Below are 19574 nucleotides of genomic sequence, written 5' to 3' on the forward strand. Positions count from 1 at the left end.
ACATGTAAAAAAAAATTCTGTAAAGCAAAGATGCTTTCAAAAATAATGAAAAATTTCTAAGTATCAAAAAATGTACTATAAAGAGCAGTAAACAATAAAAAAAAACAATCAAATCAATACTTGGTGTGATCACCCTTTGTCTTTAAAACTGCATCAGTTCTCTTGGTTACACTGACGTGCAATTTTTAAACAATAAAAAAATCAAATCAGTATTTGGTGTGATCACCCTTTGTCTTTAAAACTGCATCAGTTCTCTTGGTTACACTGGCGTGCAATTTTATAAGAAAACAGCAGCTTGGTTGTTCTAAGCATCTTGGAGAACTTGCCGCAGTTCTTCTGTAAACTTCAGCTGTCTCACTTATTTCTGCCTCTCCAGGTAATCCCAGACAGCATCGATGATGTTGAGATCAAGGCTCTGTGAAGGCCATACTATCTGTTGCAGAACTCCTTGTTCTTTTTGCTGAAGATAGTTCTTTATGAGCTTGGTCGTGTGTTTGGGGTCATTGTCGTGTTGCAGAATGAAGTTGGGACTGGTCAGATACCCCCTGATGGTATTGCTTGATGGATGAGAACCTGCTTGTACTTCTCAGCATTGAGGTTCCATTAATTGTGCAGACACTCATCCATGTAGCATTCTCCTGCTCTTCGATAGACAAACTACCTTCTGTTGAGCCAAAGATTTCAAATTTTGACTTATCATTCCAGAGCACTTGCTGCCATTGTTCAGCACCCCATTTCCTGTGTTTTTGTGCATAGGTTAGTCTTTTGGCTTTGCTTCCACTTCAAAGGAATGGCTTTTTTGGCAGCAACTCTGCTATGAAGACCACTTCTGATAGAACTTTTCTGGACTGTAGAGGGGTGTACTTGGGTTCCAGTGGTTTCTGTGAGTTCAGAGCTGATAGCAGTGGTGAACAACTTCTGATTTGAAAGAAATGTCAGTTTGATGTATCTCTCATTTGCTGCACTCAGTTTCTGTGGCTGACCACTGCATTTCTGGTTCTTGGCTTTGCCTGTTTCATTGTGCTTCTTCAGAAGAACTTTGATAGCACAACTTGAAACTTTTGTTTACTGTGAAATTTATGCTTGGGAGACTTCGCAGATGCAGAATGACCACCTTGTGTCGTCTTGCTTTACTCACTTTTGCTATGGTGTAAGAATTGATGACTTGGAGGTTAACCTGTCACATCTGCCACACCCTCTTTTTAGTTTGGTTGTCCTTCACCCAGTTGATTTCTTTGTACACCCGTTTCAGTTTCAGTTCATCATTTGAAATTCATTCAACTCAATATGTCATTCATCATAACATCTGTTTGTTACTTTTGTTTAATCGTACACTGGGCTTTGTACCTACTAAGTAATCAAGTATTCATTTCAAAGGTGATCTTAATATGTTACTTTCTCTAATGAAATTTAAAAAATTCAATAAAAAATATTATAGAAGAAAGAAATAAAAAAAAATTCTGTAACATTTAATTGTTTGAAAAACTAATCTTTGGAAATCTTAAATTTGTTCTTTACTATTGACACAACTAATGCTCAAGGCAAAAAATAAACATCTAAAACCAAACCTGTAACAAAATCTATGGTGCTTAAGACTTTTGCATAGTGCTCTATATTAAAAAAAAAATCTGGATAATAATGTAATGAACTGGATTAGCAAATTTGTCGTAACACCAAGATTGGGGGTGTAGTGGATAGTAGGAAAAACTCACAGCTTGCAGAGAGCTCTGAGTCGGCTGTAAAGTGGCAGATGGAATTTAATGCAACAAGTGTAAGCTGTTGTACTTTGGAAGGACCAACCAGGGTAGGTTTTACACAATGAGGTGTGCAGTAGAACAGGGGTCTGGGAGTACAAATCCATAATTCCTTGAAAGTGGCTCCACAGATAGATCGGATTATAAAGAAAGCTTTATAAATCAAATATTTTGAGTACAGCAGTTGGAATGTTGTGTTGAAATTGTATCAGACCATAAGATGTTGGAGCAGAATTTGGCCATTTATCCATCAAGTGCTTCACGGACTCTGCGATATAAGGTGTTGGTGAGGGCTAATTTGGAGTATTGTGTGCAGTTTTGGTCACCTACTTACAGGAAAGATGTAAATAAGATTGAAAGAGTGCTGAGAAAACATAGAAGGATATTGCAGAGATGACTTGAGTTATCAGGAAAAGTTGAATAGGTTAGGACTTTATTCCTTGGAACCTAGAAGACCGAGGGGAAATTTGATAGAGGTATGCAAAATTATGAGGGATATAGATATGGGTTAATTCATGCAGCGCAACTGGAGGATGCGGCATGAATTTCAACATTTAAGAGAAACTTGGATAGGTAAGGGATGAGGGGTATGGAGGGCTACGTTCCAGGCGCAGGTTGATGGAACAAGGCAGATTAATGGTATCTTTTCTTTGTGTTTCCTTCAAATCTAGACCTAACAAATGTCGAGAGGGGATATTTTTTAGTTAGAATCTATTAGTCTGACATAGCCTCAAGATTCAGGGAGTAGATTTAGGACGGAGATGAGGAGGAACTGCTTTTCCCAGAGAGTGGTGAATCTGTGGAATTGTCTGCCCAATGAGGCAGTGGAAGCTACCTTAGTAAATGTATTTAAGACAAGGTTGGATAGATTTTTTTGCATAGTAGGGGAATTGAGGGTTATGGGGAAAAGGCAGGTAGGTGGAGATGAGTCCATGGCCAGATCAGCCATGATCTTATTGAATGGTGGAGCAGGCTCGCCAGGCCAGATGGCCTACTCCTGTTCCTATTTCTTATGTTCTTAATGTCTTTTGTCAATTACAAAATGCTCAGATTTCCACAATGGTATTTCCAATCAGTGTACTTCATTTTTATATATTCACAATAAATGATAATAAAATACTGATTTTATTTGTTTCAGGGTTACTTTGAAAGCTGTAATATTCATCGTAATCGAATAGCTGGTTTTGAGGTGAAAGCCTATGCCAACCCCACAGTAGTTAAATGTGAAATTCATCATGGCCAAACGGGTGGAATTTATGTACATGAGAAAGGTCGAGGCCAGTTCTTAGAAAACAAAATCTATGCAAACAATTTTGCTGGTGTGTGGATTACATCAAACAGTGATCCAACAATTAGGTAAGGTTTTTACTATCATTATACACAGTAAAATAAATATTTTTCTGGATAGATTAATGTTTTTTGCCCTTGTTTTTCACTCTCTAGGGGAAATGCTATTTTTAATGGAAATCAGGGCGGGGTTTACATCTTTGGAGATGGTAGGGGCCTTATAGAGGCAAATGACATTTATGGTAAGTTGTGGAATATAATTGCCTTAATTCAAGTTTTTAGATTTTTAGTTTTTAAGTCCATATTGCTTAAAAATGCGATATTTTTATACTAGGAAATGCATTAGCCGGAATTCAGATTCGAACAAATAGTTGTCCAATTGTCCGTCAAAATAAAATTCATGATGGCCAGCATGGAGGTATTTATGTGGTAAGTCTGTTAAAAAAAAAGGACATGTTTGTATAGGTATGGGGATGGGCAGGACTAAAATGAACAGGAAAAGAAAATGAAATTGTCATGACTTTGCTTTAAGAGGCAACTTAAATTTAAATTGGAAGTTAAATTTGTAATTACTACTTAACATTTTAAGATATGAAAATCTCAGACTATTTCTTTTGCTACTCTCATAATTGTTGCTGAATTAGTTGTTAAATAGACTGACAAAATATAATCAGGGAAGCAGAAATAGTAAAAATAAAAATTGTGAAATTGTTAATTAGAATTTCAGCTTTTTTGGCTCTGTTCTAACAGATATCTATATTTTCAGAATTTTCTGTTTGGACTTTGTCTATGAATGCAATACATAATGTTTGGATTATCTACGTATAAACAATGCTTATTTTCCCTTTAGTACCTATCTTTTTAATATAGATAATTACAATTGCTATTTCAGTAAAGTGATTAATTCTTTTTGCTGTAATTCCTTAGTTCTTGTAAGAGAATCAAAAGTAAGAATTAATAATCAGAATCAACAAAAAGTGCACACCAAACTAATCTGTTTAAGGGAGGTGGACTATAGAGAATGATGTTTGTAAAAACTATACAAGTTGATAGGATTTTAACATTTTCAGCATGAATTGCATTCATAATTATGCAATATTACAATTGGGTAATGTATCTTATCAGTCTGCTCTAAATTTCAGTTTATTGGCTTTTGTTTCTTAAGCACGAGAAAGGGCAAGGTGTAATTGAAGAAAATGAAGTGTACAGTAATACCCTGGCAGGTGTGTGGGTAACAACAGGAAGTACACCGGTGCTACGGCGGAACAGAATACATAGTGGCAAACAGGTACAGTCCATTTCAATTAGATACTTTCATAAATCTTGTGGGTCACCAGTGCTACAGTATCCATGACAAGAGTGTTTGTTTTGTAAGGTGGGTGTTTACTTCTATGACAATGGCCATGGAGTGCTTGAAGATAATGATATCTACAACCATATGTACTCAGGGGTTCAGATCAGGTAAGATGCATGTTCATATTGGTCACTAGTCTAATCCTAACATCCAATTATCTTGTTCCTTCAGCTGTTGGCACAGATGGGAAGAAACTGTACAATAAGGCAGTAGTTTATCATGTAGTTATTAAATCTATTGAGTTATTTTGAGTAGACAAAAAGTAAATGGCACAGATTGCCTGTTTGCCATTAAGTACTGCTGTTTACTGATTTTATACAAATGGAGAAAACACTGAAGAGCATTCCACATCACTTACATTATGACTTTTTTTTCTTTGCTAAGTTTTACTGGTGTGACCACAATTTCCCTTCAACCTAGTCATAATGCTACTCCATGTAGTATTTTAATATTTGAAGAAATTTTTGCAATGTGACAGTGCAAAGACAGGGTTTTCTTTCTACATGTGTAAATGTGCAATATAAAATAACTGAAAATGATTTGGATAAAAATTTAAATCTGTCACATTATATAGTGTACTTGCAAACCAGGAATGTTTTGCCATCCACTGGATGTATAAACTTGGAAGGCAGTTTGTATTTTTATATTGTAACTACAATATAGATTTGTGGCTTATCTGTAATAGTAAGCATCAGACCAGATCAAGAAGATTTCACATACAGCAGCCATGATATTGTGCTAAAAGTGGCAAAGCTGTTTGTTATAAAAGTCTAACAAAGTGGAAGGTAAGATAGTAATGTGTAAACTGTATGGAAATAAAGAAAGTAGTGAGAAGTTCCAGGTTAGAGATGTGCAACACCTTCTCGATTACATGCTGTGGAAATGTTTTCTAATGTCAGTATTTTTTTAAACTTGTGTTGCTGGGCTCGTGATAAAGCTCTGAAACAAAATGTTTAGTCAGCTCATGGCAATTCCTTATTGTTTTATTGAAAGGAACATAATGATAAGTAGTAATGTGATGATAACGAGAATCCCTGGCTACTTTTGCACTTTTATATAACGCTAATCTGGTCCCTTTATTTCTAGTGAAGTACTTCAGCAGTGATTTCATTGAGAAATGTAATTTGGAACAGCAAAGACACCTTCTCATTATACTTGCTTCTTGTGCAATTTTTGAACTGCTCTCCTTGCAGTTTGATTACACAATGTAGGTCTGTTTTGGGCAAATGCTGTAATGCTATTGTGGTTGTGAACACCTACTGTGAGGTGCCCCATGGTTTGGTGGTTGGGTGACTCATGCCCAAGTACAATCCACAGGCTTTATAAATGGAAACATTTTTATAAAAAAACCAAGCAGAGCAATCAAGAGGCAGTTTAGAAATCATGAATGAAGAACAGTTTTGCTGATTTTAATCAGAATTATTAGGAACATTCTCCTGTTTATTCTTGATTCGCATTCTCGAAGGTATACGGAGTCTTGAGGAGGACTTCTGTGGGGGATTTCACTTTGCTGTGAAATTTTGACACTGTTCATTGGAACATGATTTTGTTTGGTATTTGAAAACCAACAATTCTGTTCTTTAGAATGCCACTACCATAAAATAAAAACACTCCTTTTGTACATCCCTAATACGTCTATTTAATTTGTGCTGCTTGAATAAAAGTGAGATTTAATCTTTTGATGAAACATTGCTACTTTCTGCTTTTTCTGGAAGGTCTAGGATTTGTCAGCTTATAATTGTGGTGAGCACAAGATGCACGTTAAAGCCAAATCTATGCATCTTACTTTACAGTGCAGATCAAAGCCTATCTATGCTTTTTCCCTTTACGCTCATAGACGCTTTAATTTGTTTTATACATATTAAAATGCTAATTGTATTGCACAAAAATGCAGAATTTTAAGTTATTTTTTATTAATAGTACATTAATTGTATTAGCCATTATAGTAGTTTGTGTACTTTATCTTCCAGAGGATTTTCCCTTTCATTCTGCAGCATGGTAGGTCAATTCAAGTGGTATATCTGGAGTGGCAAAAGCCTTTGTATTGAATTAATTCTGTATAAGAAATTAAGTTTTGCAGGTTTGGCAGATTTGTGGGCTATTAAAGATTTACTATAAATAATTTTGCCTTCTAGTTCTTTATAAATAGTGTGCCAGTATCACTAAATGTACTGTAAATAATTAAAATGTGTTGTTCTGTAATACATATTTTTTCTTATTTTTATATTGTACTTGAAGATTTATATTGCACTTTTATTGGAAAATGGCCACAGTTTTAAAGATTATGACTTGGAAATATTTCTTTAGAGCACAGTACTAAGATATCAGTCTTAGCCTGGTTTAAAACTTGTGATTCACAGAACTGGAAGCAACCCTAAGATTCGGCGCAACAAAATATGGGGAGGACAGAATGGCGGCATTCTTGTGTATAATTCTGGTAAGAGTCCAGTGTGGTTACAGGTGTTCATTGCTTTTCTGTTGTTTTATATTCCACCTTAATTTCAGATCCAAGTGAAAATATTTCTTGATGTCAATTAATACAGGTCTTGGGTTTATAGAAGATAATGAAATATTTGACAATGCAATGGCCGGTGTTTGGATTAAAACAGACAGTAATCCCACACTCAGACGGAACAAAATCCATGATGGCCGAGACGGGGGTATCTGCATATTTAACGGAGGCAGGGGTAAGATTTATAGCTTAAGATTTAAAATAAAATTGCACAGTTTAGCTTCCCATTGGACAGTCTGTCTGCTACCAAGCCTGTGGTTCTGTCATGATCCATGGCTTGTGGTGTGTTAACTTCAGTCAGTGAGGCAAATAGAACATTTCTAAAAGTTACTTCTCTTTTCTTGGAGCGGAAGGGGGAAATTACTTAGGGGTCCTGCTGGTCACAATCCGTTTTAAAAAAAAAGGAAAAAAAATCAGATTGGAACAAGAATGAGCTCTCGTGTCCTTAACAGCTGAGTTCCTTACTTCGTATTTGGTATGCTTAATTCTCTTGAAGCCTGAGGATTGTTTCATACAGAGAGCCTTCTACCACTGTATTATTATATTTCTGAATTGTATCTTTTCACATTTGCGTATTTGAAGTAAAGCTATTTTAGTTGCATTCTGAAAGGTACATGGCTATGAATTGGGGTCCTTGCTGATGTAAAACACTTTTTTTTGTTTGTTTGAAGCTTGGCAAGTCTCCAGTTGTCAGTTGTATAAATCGAGAAATATGGGTTTGAAGGACTGTAAGTGTTGTATTTGATATTGAGGAAGCGTGCAGAATACACCAGATCAACATAAGAATAACCAGTACAGTAAGTTTACAAATGAGAAGTCAGCAGAATTATTGCAATCATTGGTTATTTGAGAGCAAGATAAATAGTTTCTTATCATTGGCAGATTGTTGCATTTTAAAATGTTACATCTATTTATCTATAGTTTTGTGTCTATATTAAATCATTTATTCCATAGTAAAACAGTGTTGTGCCAGCCGGTGATGTAGTGGCATCAGTTTTGGACTTTGAGGCAGATAGTCCTGAGTTCGAATCCGGCCAGGTCCCAACCTGGGCAGCAGCAGCATCTGAGTGGAACAAAGGCTTGGCAGTCTTCTTTCATATCTTGCTACAAAAACCCTATGGACAACCACACTATCCATAGGGTTGCCATGAGTCGACAACGACTCGAAGGCATTCAACAACAATTAGTGCTAAACCATTGTAGTTCAGTTGAAACTTTAAGTGTTATTTACAGAAGTACGGAAATAAGAACATCTCAAATTATATCAGTAAGTCAATACCTTAGGATCAGAATTTAATGCAATTCTCTGACAACATTTTATTGAGGTATCAGTGAAAGGTCAGATTTCGGCACTAATGAATAGAACTATTTTGTACTGAGCTTAAAACTGCATGAAGTTTTCTGAGCCAAGGAAAGAGATTTTTCCAATTTTTTTTCGGAATGGTCATCAACTTGATTGCTAACTTTGATAGCTTGGGCTGACAATGTATGCTCAATGAAGTAAGGCATCTGCACTTTGTTCCTCCAGTTGACATAATCCAGCTTTGTTTCATGTGGGGCCGTTATAATTGTAGTCTGAAATATGAGTTGATTTTTGTGATCAGGATTTCAGAAGTAGATACTCATTAGACCATAAGAAGATGAGATATAGGAGCAGAATTAGACCATCTGGCCCATTGAGTCTGCTCTGCCATTCAATCATGGCTGATCCTTTTTTTCTATCTCTTCTTCAACCCCAGTTCCCAGCCTTCTCCCTGTAACCTTTGATGTCATGTCCAATCAAGAACCTATCAGTCTCTGCCTTAAATAAACCCAATGACCTGACCTCCACATCTGCCTGTGGCAACAAATTCACCACCCTTTGGCTAAAGAAATTTCTCCACATCTGTTTTGAAAAGGTGCCCCTCTATCCTGGGGCTGTGCCCTCTTTGTCCTAGTCTCTCCCACCATGAGAAACATCCTTTCCACATCCACTCTGTCCAGACCTTCCAACATTCGAAAGGTTTCAATGAGATCCCCCCTTACCCCCATCATCCTTCTGAATTCCAGCGAGTACAGACCCAGAGCCATCAAACGTTCCTTGTATGATAACCCTTTCATTCCTGGAATCATCCTTGTGAACCTCCTCTGGACCCTCTCCAATGCCAGCACATCTTTTCTAAGATGAGGAGCCCAAAATCGTTCACAGTACTCAAAGTGAGGCCTCACCAGTGCCTCCCCGGCTTCGAGGTGCAATTAATTAAAGTGGGCCTGGTCAATCTCCTCTTAATTGCTCGTGTATCGTCCACCAAAAACACAAAAGACTATCATTCAATTTGCGGACTTCTCTCAAATATTATGCCCAACTTTGGTCGAGTTCTGTTTCTTGGTGACTTTAATATTCATGTTTGCTGTCCCACTAAGCCTCCCATGAGTGATTTTATGCATCTGCTTGAGTCTTTTAATCTTGCTTTGCTTATCACCGGACCCACTCACATGCTAGGCCATACACATGACCTGGTCTTATCATCTGGTTTTCCGATCTGCAATGTGGAAATAATTGATGCATGTCTGTCGTATCATAGTGCTGTTATGTTTGATGCTTCTCTGCCTTTTTCCCCTACTAAATTTCATCTTCTTGTACGTTGCTCTCGTTACATTAACTCTTCAACTGCCAATAAGTTCTCGGAGGCTCTCATAGCTGCTCCTAATACCTGCACGATTGAGGCTTCTCCTCCCTACCTCAGCACTGAGGAACTTACTTCCTTATTTAGTACCACCTGCTCTTCTATTCTGAATACTGTTCCTCCGCTTAAATTCAAAAAGCCTAAGCCTATAGGTCTGCCTTGGCTTAATGATACCACCAGAGCCCTGAGGAGGAAGTGCAGAATATCCAAACGAAAGTGGAAGCATGATAAGCTTCAAATTTCCTTTGAAATTTTGAGATACAGTCTTCACAAATATCAGGACGCAGTTAAAGCTGCAAGAGCAAAATACTTTTCTGACCTAATTTCTAACTACTCTCATAATCCCAAGGTCTTATTCAGTACCATAAATTCTGTCATTTGCCCCGTCCACAGTATTAGTTTACATGTGTCCCCTGCTAAGTGCGAAGAATTTTTTAAATTCTTCATTAGCAAAGTTGAAGACATTAGAATGAACATTCCCCACCCCCCCACCACCCATGACCTAACTGTCTCACTCTGTTCATCTAAACTGGACTGTTTCCAACCCATCACGTTACTCTCCTTACAAAGATTGTTTCCACCTTGAAACCTGCAACCTGCCCCCTTGACATTGTCCCCACTGCCCTCCTGAAGGATGTCTTTAACATAGCCGGTCCCAGCATCCTCTATTGTTAACAGCTCCCTGGCCACTGGTACCGTTCCAACCAGCTTCAAGACCACAGCTTCCAGCCCCTCCTGAAAAAAACCCAACTTCCCAACTTAGACCCTACCTTACCTAGTAACTGCAGACTTATTTCTAAACTTCCATTTCTGTCAAAGGTTCTCGGAAAGGTTATTCTTAATCAATTGCTGCCCCACCTACACCAAAACAACATCTTGGAAAGATTTCAGTCAGGTTTTAAGGTTTATCATAGCACAGAGTCTGCCCTGCTTGAAAGTGTACCTCCTCTCTACCGACTCAGGTGACTCGGCCATTCTAATTCTTCTTGACCTCAGCGCAGCATCCGACACTGTGGATCATGCCGTTTTAATAGACTGTCTCCAGTACGGGGTTGGTGTTGGTGGTACTGCTTTGAACTGGTTCACATCCTACCTCAAAAATAGAAGCTTCTCCGTCAACATAGGCAAATTTTCCTCTTCTCCAGCTAGTTTCTCCTGCGGGGTCCCACGAGGTTCCATCCTAGGTCTCATTCTTTTCTCTATATACATGCTTCCCCTTGCCCAAATCATTCAAAAACACGACGTTTCCTTCCATTCTTATGCTGACGGCACACAGCTTTATCTCCCTTTGAAACCAAACGACCAGTCAAATCTAGTCAGTCTCATGAACCACCTTGAGGATATAAAGTGTTGGATGGCACAAAACTTCCTACAGCTGAATGAAGGCAAGTCTGAAGTTGTTCTATTTGGCCCCCCTGACGCCAGCAAAGTGATTACCAGCAGTCTTGGTAACCTGTCCGTCCTTGTCAAACCCCATGTCAAAAACCTTAGTGTGATATTTCATTCCGCTTTTAAGTTTGACAAGCAAGTTAATGCTGTAGTAAAAGCCAGTTTTTTCCAGCTTTGTACTATTGCCAAAATCAAGTTGTTCCTCCCTTTCAAAGATCTCGAGAAAGTCATCCACACCCTTATATCCTCCCGCTTGGACTACTCCAACTCCCTGTATACTGGGATTAGTCAGTTGTCCCCGTCCCGCCTGCAACTGGTCCAGAACGCCGCAGCCAGGTTCCTGGCAGGTGCCCGGAAGAGGGACCATATTACTTCTATCCTGGCCTCTCTCCACCGGCTACCAGTATAGTTTAGAATTGATTTTAAGGTTCTCCTGTTTGTTTATAAAGCCCTAAATGGGCTGGCCCCCTCTTATACCTCAGACCTTCTAACCCCTTATTCTACTTCACTGGGATTGGTGTTGGGTCCATTGTTGTTTGTCGTCGACAGTCCTGCCGAAAAGTCTTAGGCACATGTAAAAAAAATTCTGTAAAGCAAAGATGCTTTCAAAAATAATGAAAAATTTCTAAGTATCAAAAAACACCCCTGTGGAACACCACTAGCCAACCAGAAAAGGATCCTTTTTTTCCCCGCTCGCTGCCTCCAACCAATCAGTCAATGCTCGAACCATCTTAGTAACTTTCCTGTAATACCATGGGCTCTTAACTTGGTTAGCAGCCTCATGTGTGGTACCTTGTCAAAGGCCTTCTGAAAGTTCAAATATACAACGTCTATGCATCCTCTTTATCTGTCCTACTTGTAATCTCCCCAAAGAGTTCCAACAAGTTCGTCAGGCACCATTTTCCCTGAAGGAAACCATGCTGACTTTGTACTATCTTGTCCTGTGTCACCAGGTACTCCATCCTTGACAATTGACTCCAACACCTTCCCAACCACCGAGGTCAGGCTGACTGGTCTATAATTTCCTTTCTGCTGCCTTCCTCCTTTCTTAAAGAGTAGAGTAACATCTGCAATTTTCTAGTCCTCTGTCACCATGCCAGAGTCCAGTTTCTTTTGAATAATCATATCTAATGCCACCACAATCTCTAACGCTGCCTCTTTCAGACCAGTTCCTCTGGTCTGGGTGACTTGTATATCTTTAGGTCTTTCAGCTTTTTTGAGCACCTTCTCTCTTGTAGCAGTAACTGCATCCACTTCTCTTCCTTCACACACTACAACTTCAGGCATACTGCTAGGGTCTTCCACAGTGAGGACTGGCACGAAATACTTATCAGCCATCTTCTTGTCCCCCATTATTATCTCTCCTGCCTCATTTTCTAGCGGTCCTATGTTCACTCTTATTTCTAACATACTTGGAAAAACTTTTACTATCCACTTTGATATTATTTGCCAGCTTGCTTTCATATTTCATTTTTTCCCTTCTAATAATTTTTTTAGTTGCTCTCTATAGGTTGTTAAAAACCTATAGAGAGCAAGCGTGATAGCTTTCTCAACTTTATTGGCTAGGAGAGCTATTCTGTTGTACTGGAAGGATCCCAGTCCACCTACTTTATTTTTTGGCTCCCCTCCATTATGTCGTGTTTAAGTTTGGAGAAAATAAGGAGAGTCAGACGTTTGATGCATCTTTTAAATTTGAGCAAACTTGGCGACTTTTTATTCAACACTTTCATATGATCTAATTCTATTTACTTTTTCAGTTAATTTTTTTCTCTTCTCCGAGAAGCTTTAGATTTGACCAGAAGAATTTTTCCTTTTATTTTAAACTGTATCCTCAAAATGGACTGCCCATTCCTCCTTTTTTTGTTTTAGGTTAGTTTAGTGGGTCCCCCCCCCCCGCCCAATAACAGAAATCTTGAGTCTTTTTCTCTATGAACTGTTAAGAGGAGAAGTAGCTCTTTTCTTTCTTTATATTAGCTTAATACTATATATGATTTTGACAGTGTATGTTCCTTTCTTTGTATTATTATTGAAATATGTATTTGAGATAACCTCTGGTTTGTATTATTCTTTTAAATCAATAAAAAAGATTGAAAGTGAAAATCTTCCCAATCCTCTATCCACTAATTTTTGCTTTGTTTGCCCTTTCTTTTGCTTTTACAATAGCTTTGACTTCCCTTGTCAGCCACAGTTGTACTATTTTACCATTTGAGTATTTCTTCATTTTTGGAATATACAGGTCCTGCACCTTCCTCATTTTCCCCAGAAACACGCACCACCGCTGCTCTGCTGACACCCCTGCCAGCAGCTCCTTCCTATTTACTTTAGCCATCTCCTCTCTCATCATCATCAGGTGCCATGCCCAGATTGAGCTTTGACTGCCATGGCCCACACACTCCTGTTTCAGGTCAAGTGGATCAATTCATTGGTATTCATTTCCAGTTCTCTGGCTGCTGTCTCTGTCATCATTTGTCTTTGCCTTCCTCTTGCTTTCTTCCCTTCAATCTTTCCCATAATTACTGTGCATTCTAACTCCTCTTTCCTAATCACATGTCCAATGAAGTCACGTTGCCTTTTCATGATCTCATACATTATTTCTCTTTTGTGTGCTTGCTCTGTTCATGACATCCTCATTAGATGTTCATTTCGTCCATATATTCTTTGCATCCTCCTCAAAAACCACATCTCTGCTGCTTCAATTCGTTTCCTCATGTTACTGGATATTGCCCAACATTCTGAGCCATATAACATAGCTGGATAAATGTAACATTTCAGTGCTCTGAGGTGGGTTGTCCTGCCTAGATTAGTGTTGGTCAGTATACTCTTGGTTCTCGTAAAGGTGTCTTTTGCCATCCCTATTCTTCTTTTGATGTCCATGTCGCACTTGCCATCCGATGTCACCCATCTTCCTAAGTAGCACTGTAATTTCCTTTACTCCACTGAAATACTGCTACATTGAAAGCTTTCCTGTCTAAATCTCATCTTTGTTTCAGTTTTGAAATCATTCCTCCCAAGTGTAGTTGATTTTCTCATATTTTTAAATGTCTGTCTGTCCTGGGTCTATTTATTTCATTTGGTTCTATTCCAAATAGTGGTTGTTCTGCCATAGTGCAAGAGGTTTGTTACATGAAATGTTAATCCATAGTCAAGTGGGTGTTGAAGATCCTGTCACATTAAACATAAAAGTTGTGGGCTCTGCTAGCCTTCCTCACTACCACCACCAAAACGGTTTGGTATGAAATTTGTACAATTGAGCTTGAAGATATCTATCCACCAGGATTCCTATTTCTGATTTTGCTAACTGGCATTGATTTAAGTGAATTCTTAATTTCAGTAATAGTAAGTGAGTCCATCGTAATAATAATAGTCCATCGTATTGAATTCACATATTCCCAATTGGAAAACGTAACTTTTAGTTACTCTTTTGCAGAATGTATATGAGATCAATGTAAAACACCATAAATAATATGTTTATAAACATAGTTGCTTTAACAACCATTGCATTTTAGAATATTTCAGTTCCGTTTTTAAGGTCTAGAGAGATTTCTAAACAAAAATTATCATTTAATGTGTATTTTAAAAAGTGTATAGTTTAATGCAAGGTGCATTATTTTTTGGGTAGGTCACATGAAAATAATATTTAAATATCGGGAATTTTTGGCATCTCATTTGTTTTCTGGTAGCGTGCTAAAGGAGGGAATAAAACAACACAGCCTGTGCAGGAGTGCTCCATCATTGACATCATCTGTGGGATTTCCATGTGAAATAACCCTCTGAGAGAAAATTTCAAAATGACTTTGAGTTTCAAGATGTAATAACAAACCGTTAAATTCGCCATATTTGTAGGTACAAAATCTGGGCTAATACTTTTGTGTTCATTTATTTACCTTTTGTAAGACTCTGCCTCTAACAAGCATGACCACTAAAATACATGACTGCACTTAAACAATAATCACACATAGAGCAAGAAATACAAAAGAAATCTAAAAATGTACATTTTTATACATTTTGTACATTGTATACATTTTAGATATAAAAGCTGGTTTGAAAAAAACAATTCCCATTCCCTAACCAAAAAATGATTTCTCTTCATGAATTTCAAAGTTGCCAGCTGTAACATCTTAGATTGTTTCAGACAGAACAAGCAGTGTTTGTTCATTTGTTTGCACCTTGCATTGCATGCAACTAATAAACAATCTACTCTCATTCATTTCATAAATTGAAAGCAGCAATGTCGATGCTGATAAACTGAGCATTTTCCAATCATTTTTGAATCCAGTTGCCAAGAAGTTTATTTGCACAGGATGCTGTTTTTAATAGCATGCACTCACTTCTCATGAAGGACAATGCTGCTGTTTCCTAGTTGATTCTCATAACTTGGCAAATGACCAGGTTTGTTTTTCACAAATCAGCCCTGTATTCAGAATCTGATTTCTGCTTTGTCATACAGAATGACACAATTTCCCATATAATACTCCTTCTTGAGCACAGAGAAAGAACTTTGATCTTGTTAAACAGAATATACTCATCATTCTGTGATCCTGGGTTTACATAGTCTTATACTTGCATTTTTTCTAACTTTCAGCCTGCCTATTGAGCATACTCATTGATGTGTTAGAATCTCCAAGCACTTGTGTATTAGTATTAAACCATAAGATATAGGAGGAGAATTAGGTCATTCGGCCCATTGACTCTGTTCTGCCATTCCATTCTGGCTGATTTATTATCCCTCTCAACCCCATTCTCCCATGTGCTTGCAGTCACTATCCTACAGGTGATGGAGGTTGACAGATTGGGAGGTGCTGTCAACTTGCCTTTGGTAAGGAATTGCACTTCATTTCCCAGATGGTGTGCATTGTAGTCACTTTGTGTAAGTGGTGGAAAGAGTGAATGGTTAGGTTTAGAGTTACTGACTGGGCTGTGGTCAAATGTGCTGCCGGAATACCATCGAAAAAACAACTTTTCCAAGACAATGGGCTAGACTTGCAATTTGTCAGGCTTTGTAAGGTGAGAGGCAAGTCATACTAATACCTGTACTATTTGTGGGGCTGGTTCAGTTGAATTTCGAATCAAACCTGAGAACCACCCCACCACTGTAACCTCCAAAAAGATGATGTTCCTTGAGGCCCTGACAATTGTAATCCCTTTGAATTTCAGAGCATTAAACTTAATGCAAATAGTCATTCCCTGTTGCTTGTCATGTGGTACCACAAGTTAAACAGGGTTTTCAGCACCTGGCTGAAGGGTGTCTAGTCCTTCACAAGAATGCATTTGTTGCTCCGTTCTCTGATTTGAAAATAGAATTGAATATTTTACAATCCATAGCAAATACTGACTGAATAATGGCAGGAAGATCATTGGTGAAGTGGCTAAAAGTGCCTTAGGGTGTTATTCTGAGAATCTGTCAAGGTAGTGTGGTGGGGCTGAGGTGGCTGAACTACACATGAAACTGTTTGATAACATAATTTTATACAGTGAAGGATTTTTTCCCCTTGCTTTTCATCCACCTCATCAGTTTTGAAAGGGTTGAGGACACAAGACTTAGGAGCAGAATTGGTCCATTCAGCCCATCGAATCTGCTCCACATTCCATCATGGCTGGTCCTGGATCTCCCTCAACCCCATACATCTGCCTTCTTGCCATATCCTTTGATTCCCTGACTCAGCAGGAATCGATTAACTTCTGCCTTAAGTATACCCATGGACTTGGCCTCCACTGCAGTTTGTGGCAGAACATTGCACTACTCTCTGGCAAAAAAAAAATCCTCTTTAACTCTATTCTAAAAGGCCCCTCCCCCTCAATTTTGAGGCTGTGCCCTCTTGTTCTGGATACCCCCCCCACTGTAGGGAACATCCTCTCCACATCCACCCTATCTAGTCCTTTCAACATTTGGTAGATTTCAATGAGATCCCCCCGCATTCTTCTAAATTCCAGTGATTACAGCACCAAAGCTGCCAAACGCTCCTCATGTTAACCCCTTCATTCCAGAAACATCCTCGTGAATCTCCTCTGGACACTCTCCAATGATAACGCATCCTTTCTGCGGTATGGGGCTCAAAACTGTTGACAGTACTCCAAGTGCGGCCTGTCTAGTGTCTTATAAAGGTTCAGCATTATCTCCTTGCTTTTATATTCTATTCTCCTTGAAAATAAATGCCAACATTACATTTGCCTTCTTTACCACAGACTCAACCTGTAAATTAACCTTCTGGGAGTCTTGTACAAGGATGCCTAAGTCCCTCTGCACCTCCGATGTTTGAACCTTTCAGCCCATTTAGATAATAGTCCGCACTATTGTTCCTTTTACCAAAATGCATTATCATACATTTCCCAACACTGTATTCCATCTGCCACTTTTTTGCCCATTCTTCCAATTTGTCTAAGTCCTGCTGCAATCAACACACATCAAAGTTGCTGGTGAATGCAGCAGGCCAGGCAGCATCTCTAGGAAGAAGTGCAGTTGACGTTTCAGGCTGAGACCCTTCGTCAGGACAAAGGGTCTCGGCCTGAAACGTCGACTGCTCTTCTTCCTAGAGATGCTGCCTGGCCTGCTGCGTTCACCAGCAACTTTGATGTGTGTTGCTTGAATTTCCAGCATCTGTAGAATTCCGGTTGTTTGCGTCCTGCTGCAATCACATTGCTTCTTCAGCACTACCTACCCCCCCACCTATCTTTGTATCATCTACAAACTTTGCCACAAGGCCATCAATTCCATTATCCAAATTATTGACAAACAATGTGAAAAGTAGTGTTCCCAATACTGACCCTCGAGGAACACCACTAGTCACTGACAGCCAACCAGAAAAGGTCCCCTTTGTTCCCACTCACTGCCTCCTGCCTGTCAGCCATTCCTCTATCCATGCCAGTATCTTTCCTGTAACACCATAGGATTTTATTTTGTTAAGCAGCCTCATGTTTGGCATCTTATCAAATGCCTTCTGAAAATCCAGGTAAATGGCATCCTTTACCTCTCCTTTGTCCTTCCTGCTTGTTACTTCCTTGAAGAACTCTAATAGTTTTCAAGCAAGATTTCTCTTTACAGAAGCCATGCTGAGTTGACTTACTTTATCATTAGTCTCCAAACACCCCAAAACTTCATCCTTAATAATAGACGCAAACACTTTCCCAACCACTGAAGTTAAGCTAGCTGGCCTATAATTTCCTTTCTTTTGCCTTCCTCCCTTCTTAAATAGTGGAGTGACATTTGCTATCTTCCTGCCCTCCGGGACCATGCCAAAATCAAGTGCTTCATGAAAGATCATGACCAATGCATCCATTATCTCTTCAGTAACATCTTTCAGGACTCTGGGATATGGTTCATCTGGCCCAGATGACTTATCACTTTAAGACCTTTTGAGTTTGCCTAGCACTTTTTCCTTTGTAATTACAATGGCACACACTCCTGTTCCTTGCCACTCACAAATCACTGGCACACTGCTGGTGTGCCAGTGTGAAGACTGATGTAAAGTACCCATTAAGTTCATCTGCCATTTCCTTGTCCCCATTACTACCTTGCCAGCATCATTTTCCAGTGGTCAAATATCAATCCTCACCTCGCTTTTACTCTTTATATAACTGGAAAAACTTTTAATACTCTGCTTTATATTATTGGCTAGTTTGCCTTCATATTTCATCTATTCATTTCTTACCGCTTTTTTTAATCGCCTTTTGTTGGAATTTAAAAGCTTCCCAATCATCCAACTTTCCACTCACTTTTGTTACTTTATATGCTCTTTCCTTGGTTTTTATGCAGTCCTTAACTCCCCTTGTCAGTCACGGTTGCCTAGCCATGCCATTTAAAAACTTCTTCCTCTGCGGGGCATATCTATCCTGTGCCTTGTGCACTATTCCCAGAAACCTCAGCCACCTCTGCTCTGCCATCATCCCCATCAGTATCCTCCTCCAATCCACCTGGGCAAACTCCTCTCTCATCCCTCAATTTCTTTTATTCCATTGTGATGCTGGTACATCTGACTTGTGCTTCTCCCTTTCAAATTGCAGTATGAATTCAATGCTATTATGATCGTTGCCTCCTAAGGGTCACGTTGCATTTGGCAGACTATTAAATCTGGGTTATTACACAACACCCAATCTAAGATAGCCTTTCCCCGAATAGGCTCAAGCACAAACTGCTCTAAAAAGCCATATCGTAGGCATTCAACAAATTCCTTCTCTTGCGATCTGACACCAACCTGATTTTCCTAGTCCCTTTGCATATTGAAGTCCCCCATTGCAACAGTAACATTACCCTTATTACATGCCTTTGAATCTCAACCACACATCATGGCTACTATCTGGAGGCCTATATGATTCCCACAATGGTTTTTTACCCTTGCAGTTTCTTAACTCCACCCACAAAGATTCAACATTCCCTGACTCTGTGTCACCTCTTTCTAAAGATGTAATTCCACCTCTTATCAACAGAGCCACGCAATTGCCTATGCCTTCCTGCCTGTTCTTTCAATACAGTGTATATCTTTTGATGTTAAGCTCCCAACTATGGCCTTCTTTCAGCCACGATTCAGTGATGTCCGTGTCATATGGATCAATCTCTAATTGCGCTACGAGTTTGTCCGCCTTATTCCGAATGCTACCTGCATTTAAATGCAGCATCT

General features: G+C 38.9%; 1 protein-coding gene across 1 annotated transcript in view; it reads left to right on the forward strand.

The window, feature by feature from the left end:
• The window catches only part of LOC134350439 (F-box only protein 11), a 146415-nt gene that overhangs the window by 110830 nt on the left and 16011 nt on the right, over positions 1-19574 (forward strand). The window contains exons 12-18 of the mRNA XM_063055635.1: positions 2893-3110; positions 3198-3283; positions 3376-3470; positions 4207-4329; positions 4417-4502; positions 6756-6832; positions 6939-7082. Coding sequence (XP_062911705.1) covers positions 2893-3110; positions 3198-3283; positions 3376-3470; positions 4207-4329; positions 4417-4502; positions 6756-6832; positions 6939-7082 — 829 coding nt within the window. The remainder of the gene's footprint in view (positions 1-2892; positions 3111-3197; positions 3284-3375; positions 3471-4206; positions 4330-4416; positions 4503-6755; positions 6833-6938; positions 7083-19574) is intronic.

The sequence above is a fragment of the Mobula hypostoma genome, chromosome 8, assembly GCF_963921235.1.
Source record: "Mobula hypostoma chromosome 8, sMobHyp1.1, whole genome shotgun sequence".
Classification (NCBI taxonomy): domain Eukaryota; kingdom Metazoa; phylum Chordata; class Chondrichthyes; order Myliobatiformes; family Myliobatidae; genus Mobula; species Mobula hypostoma.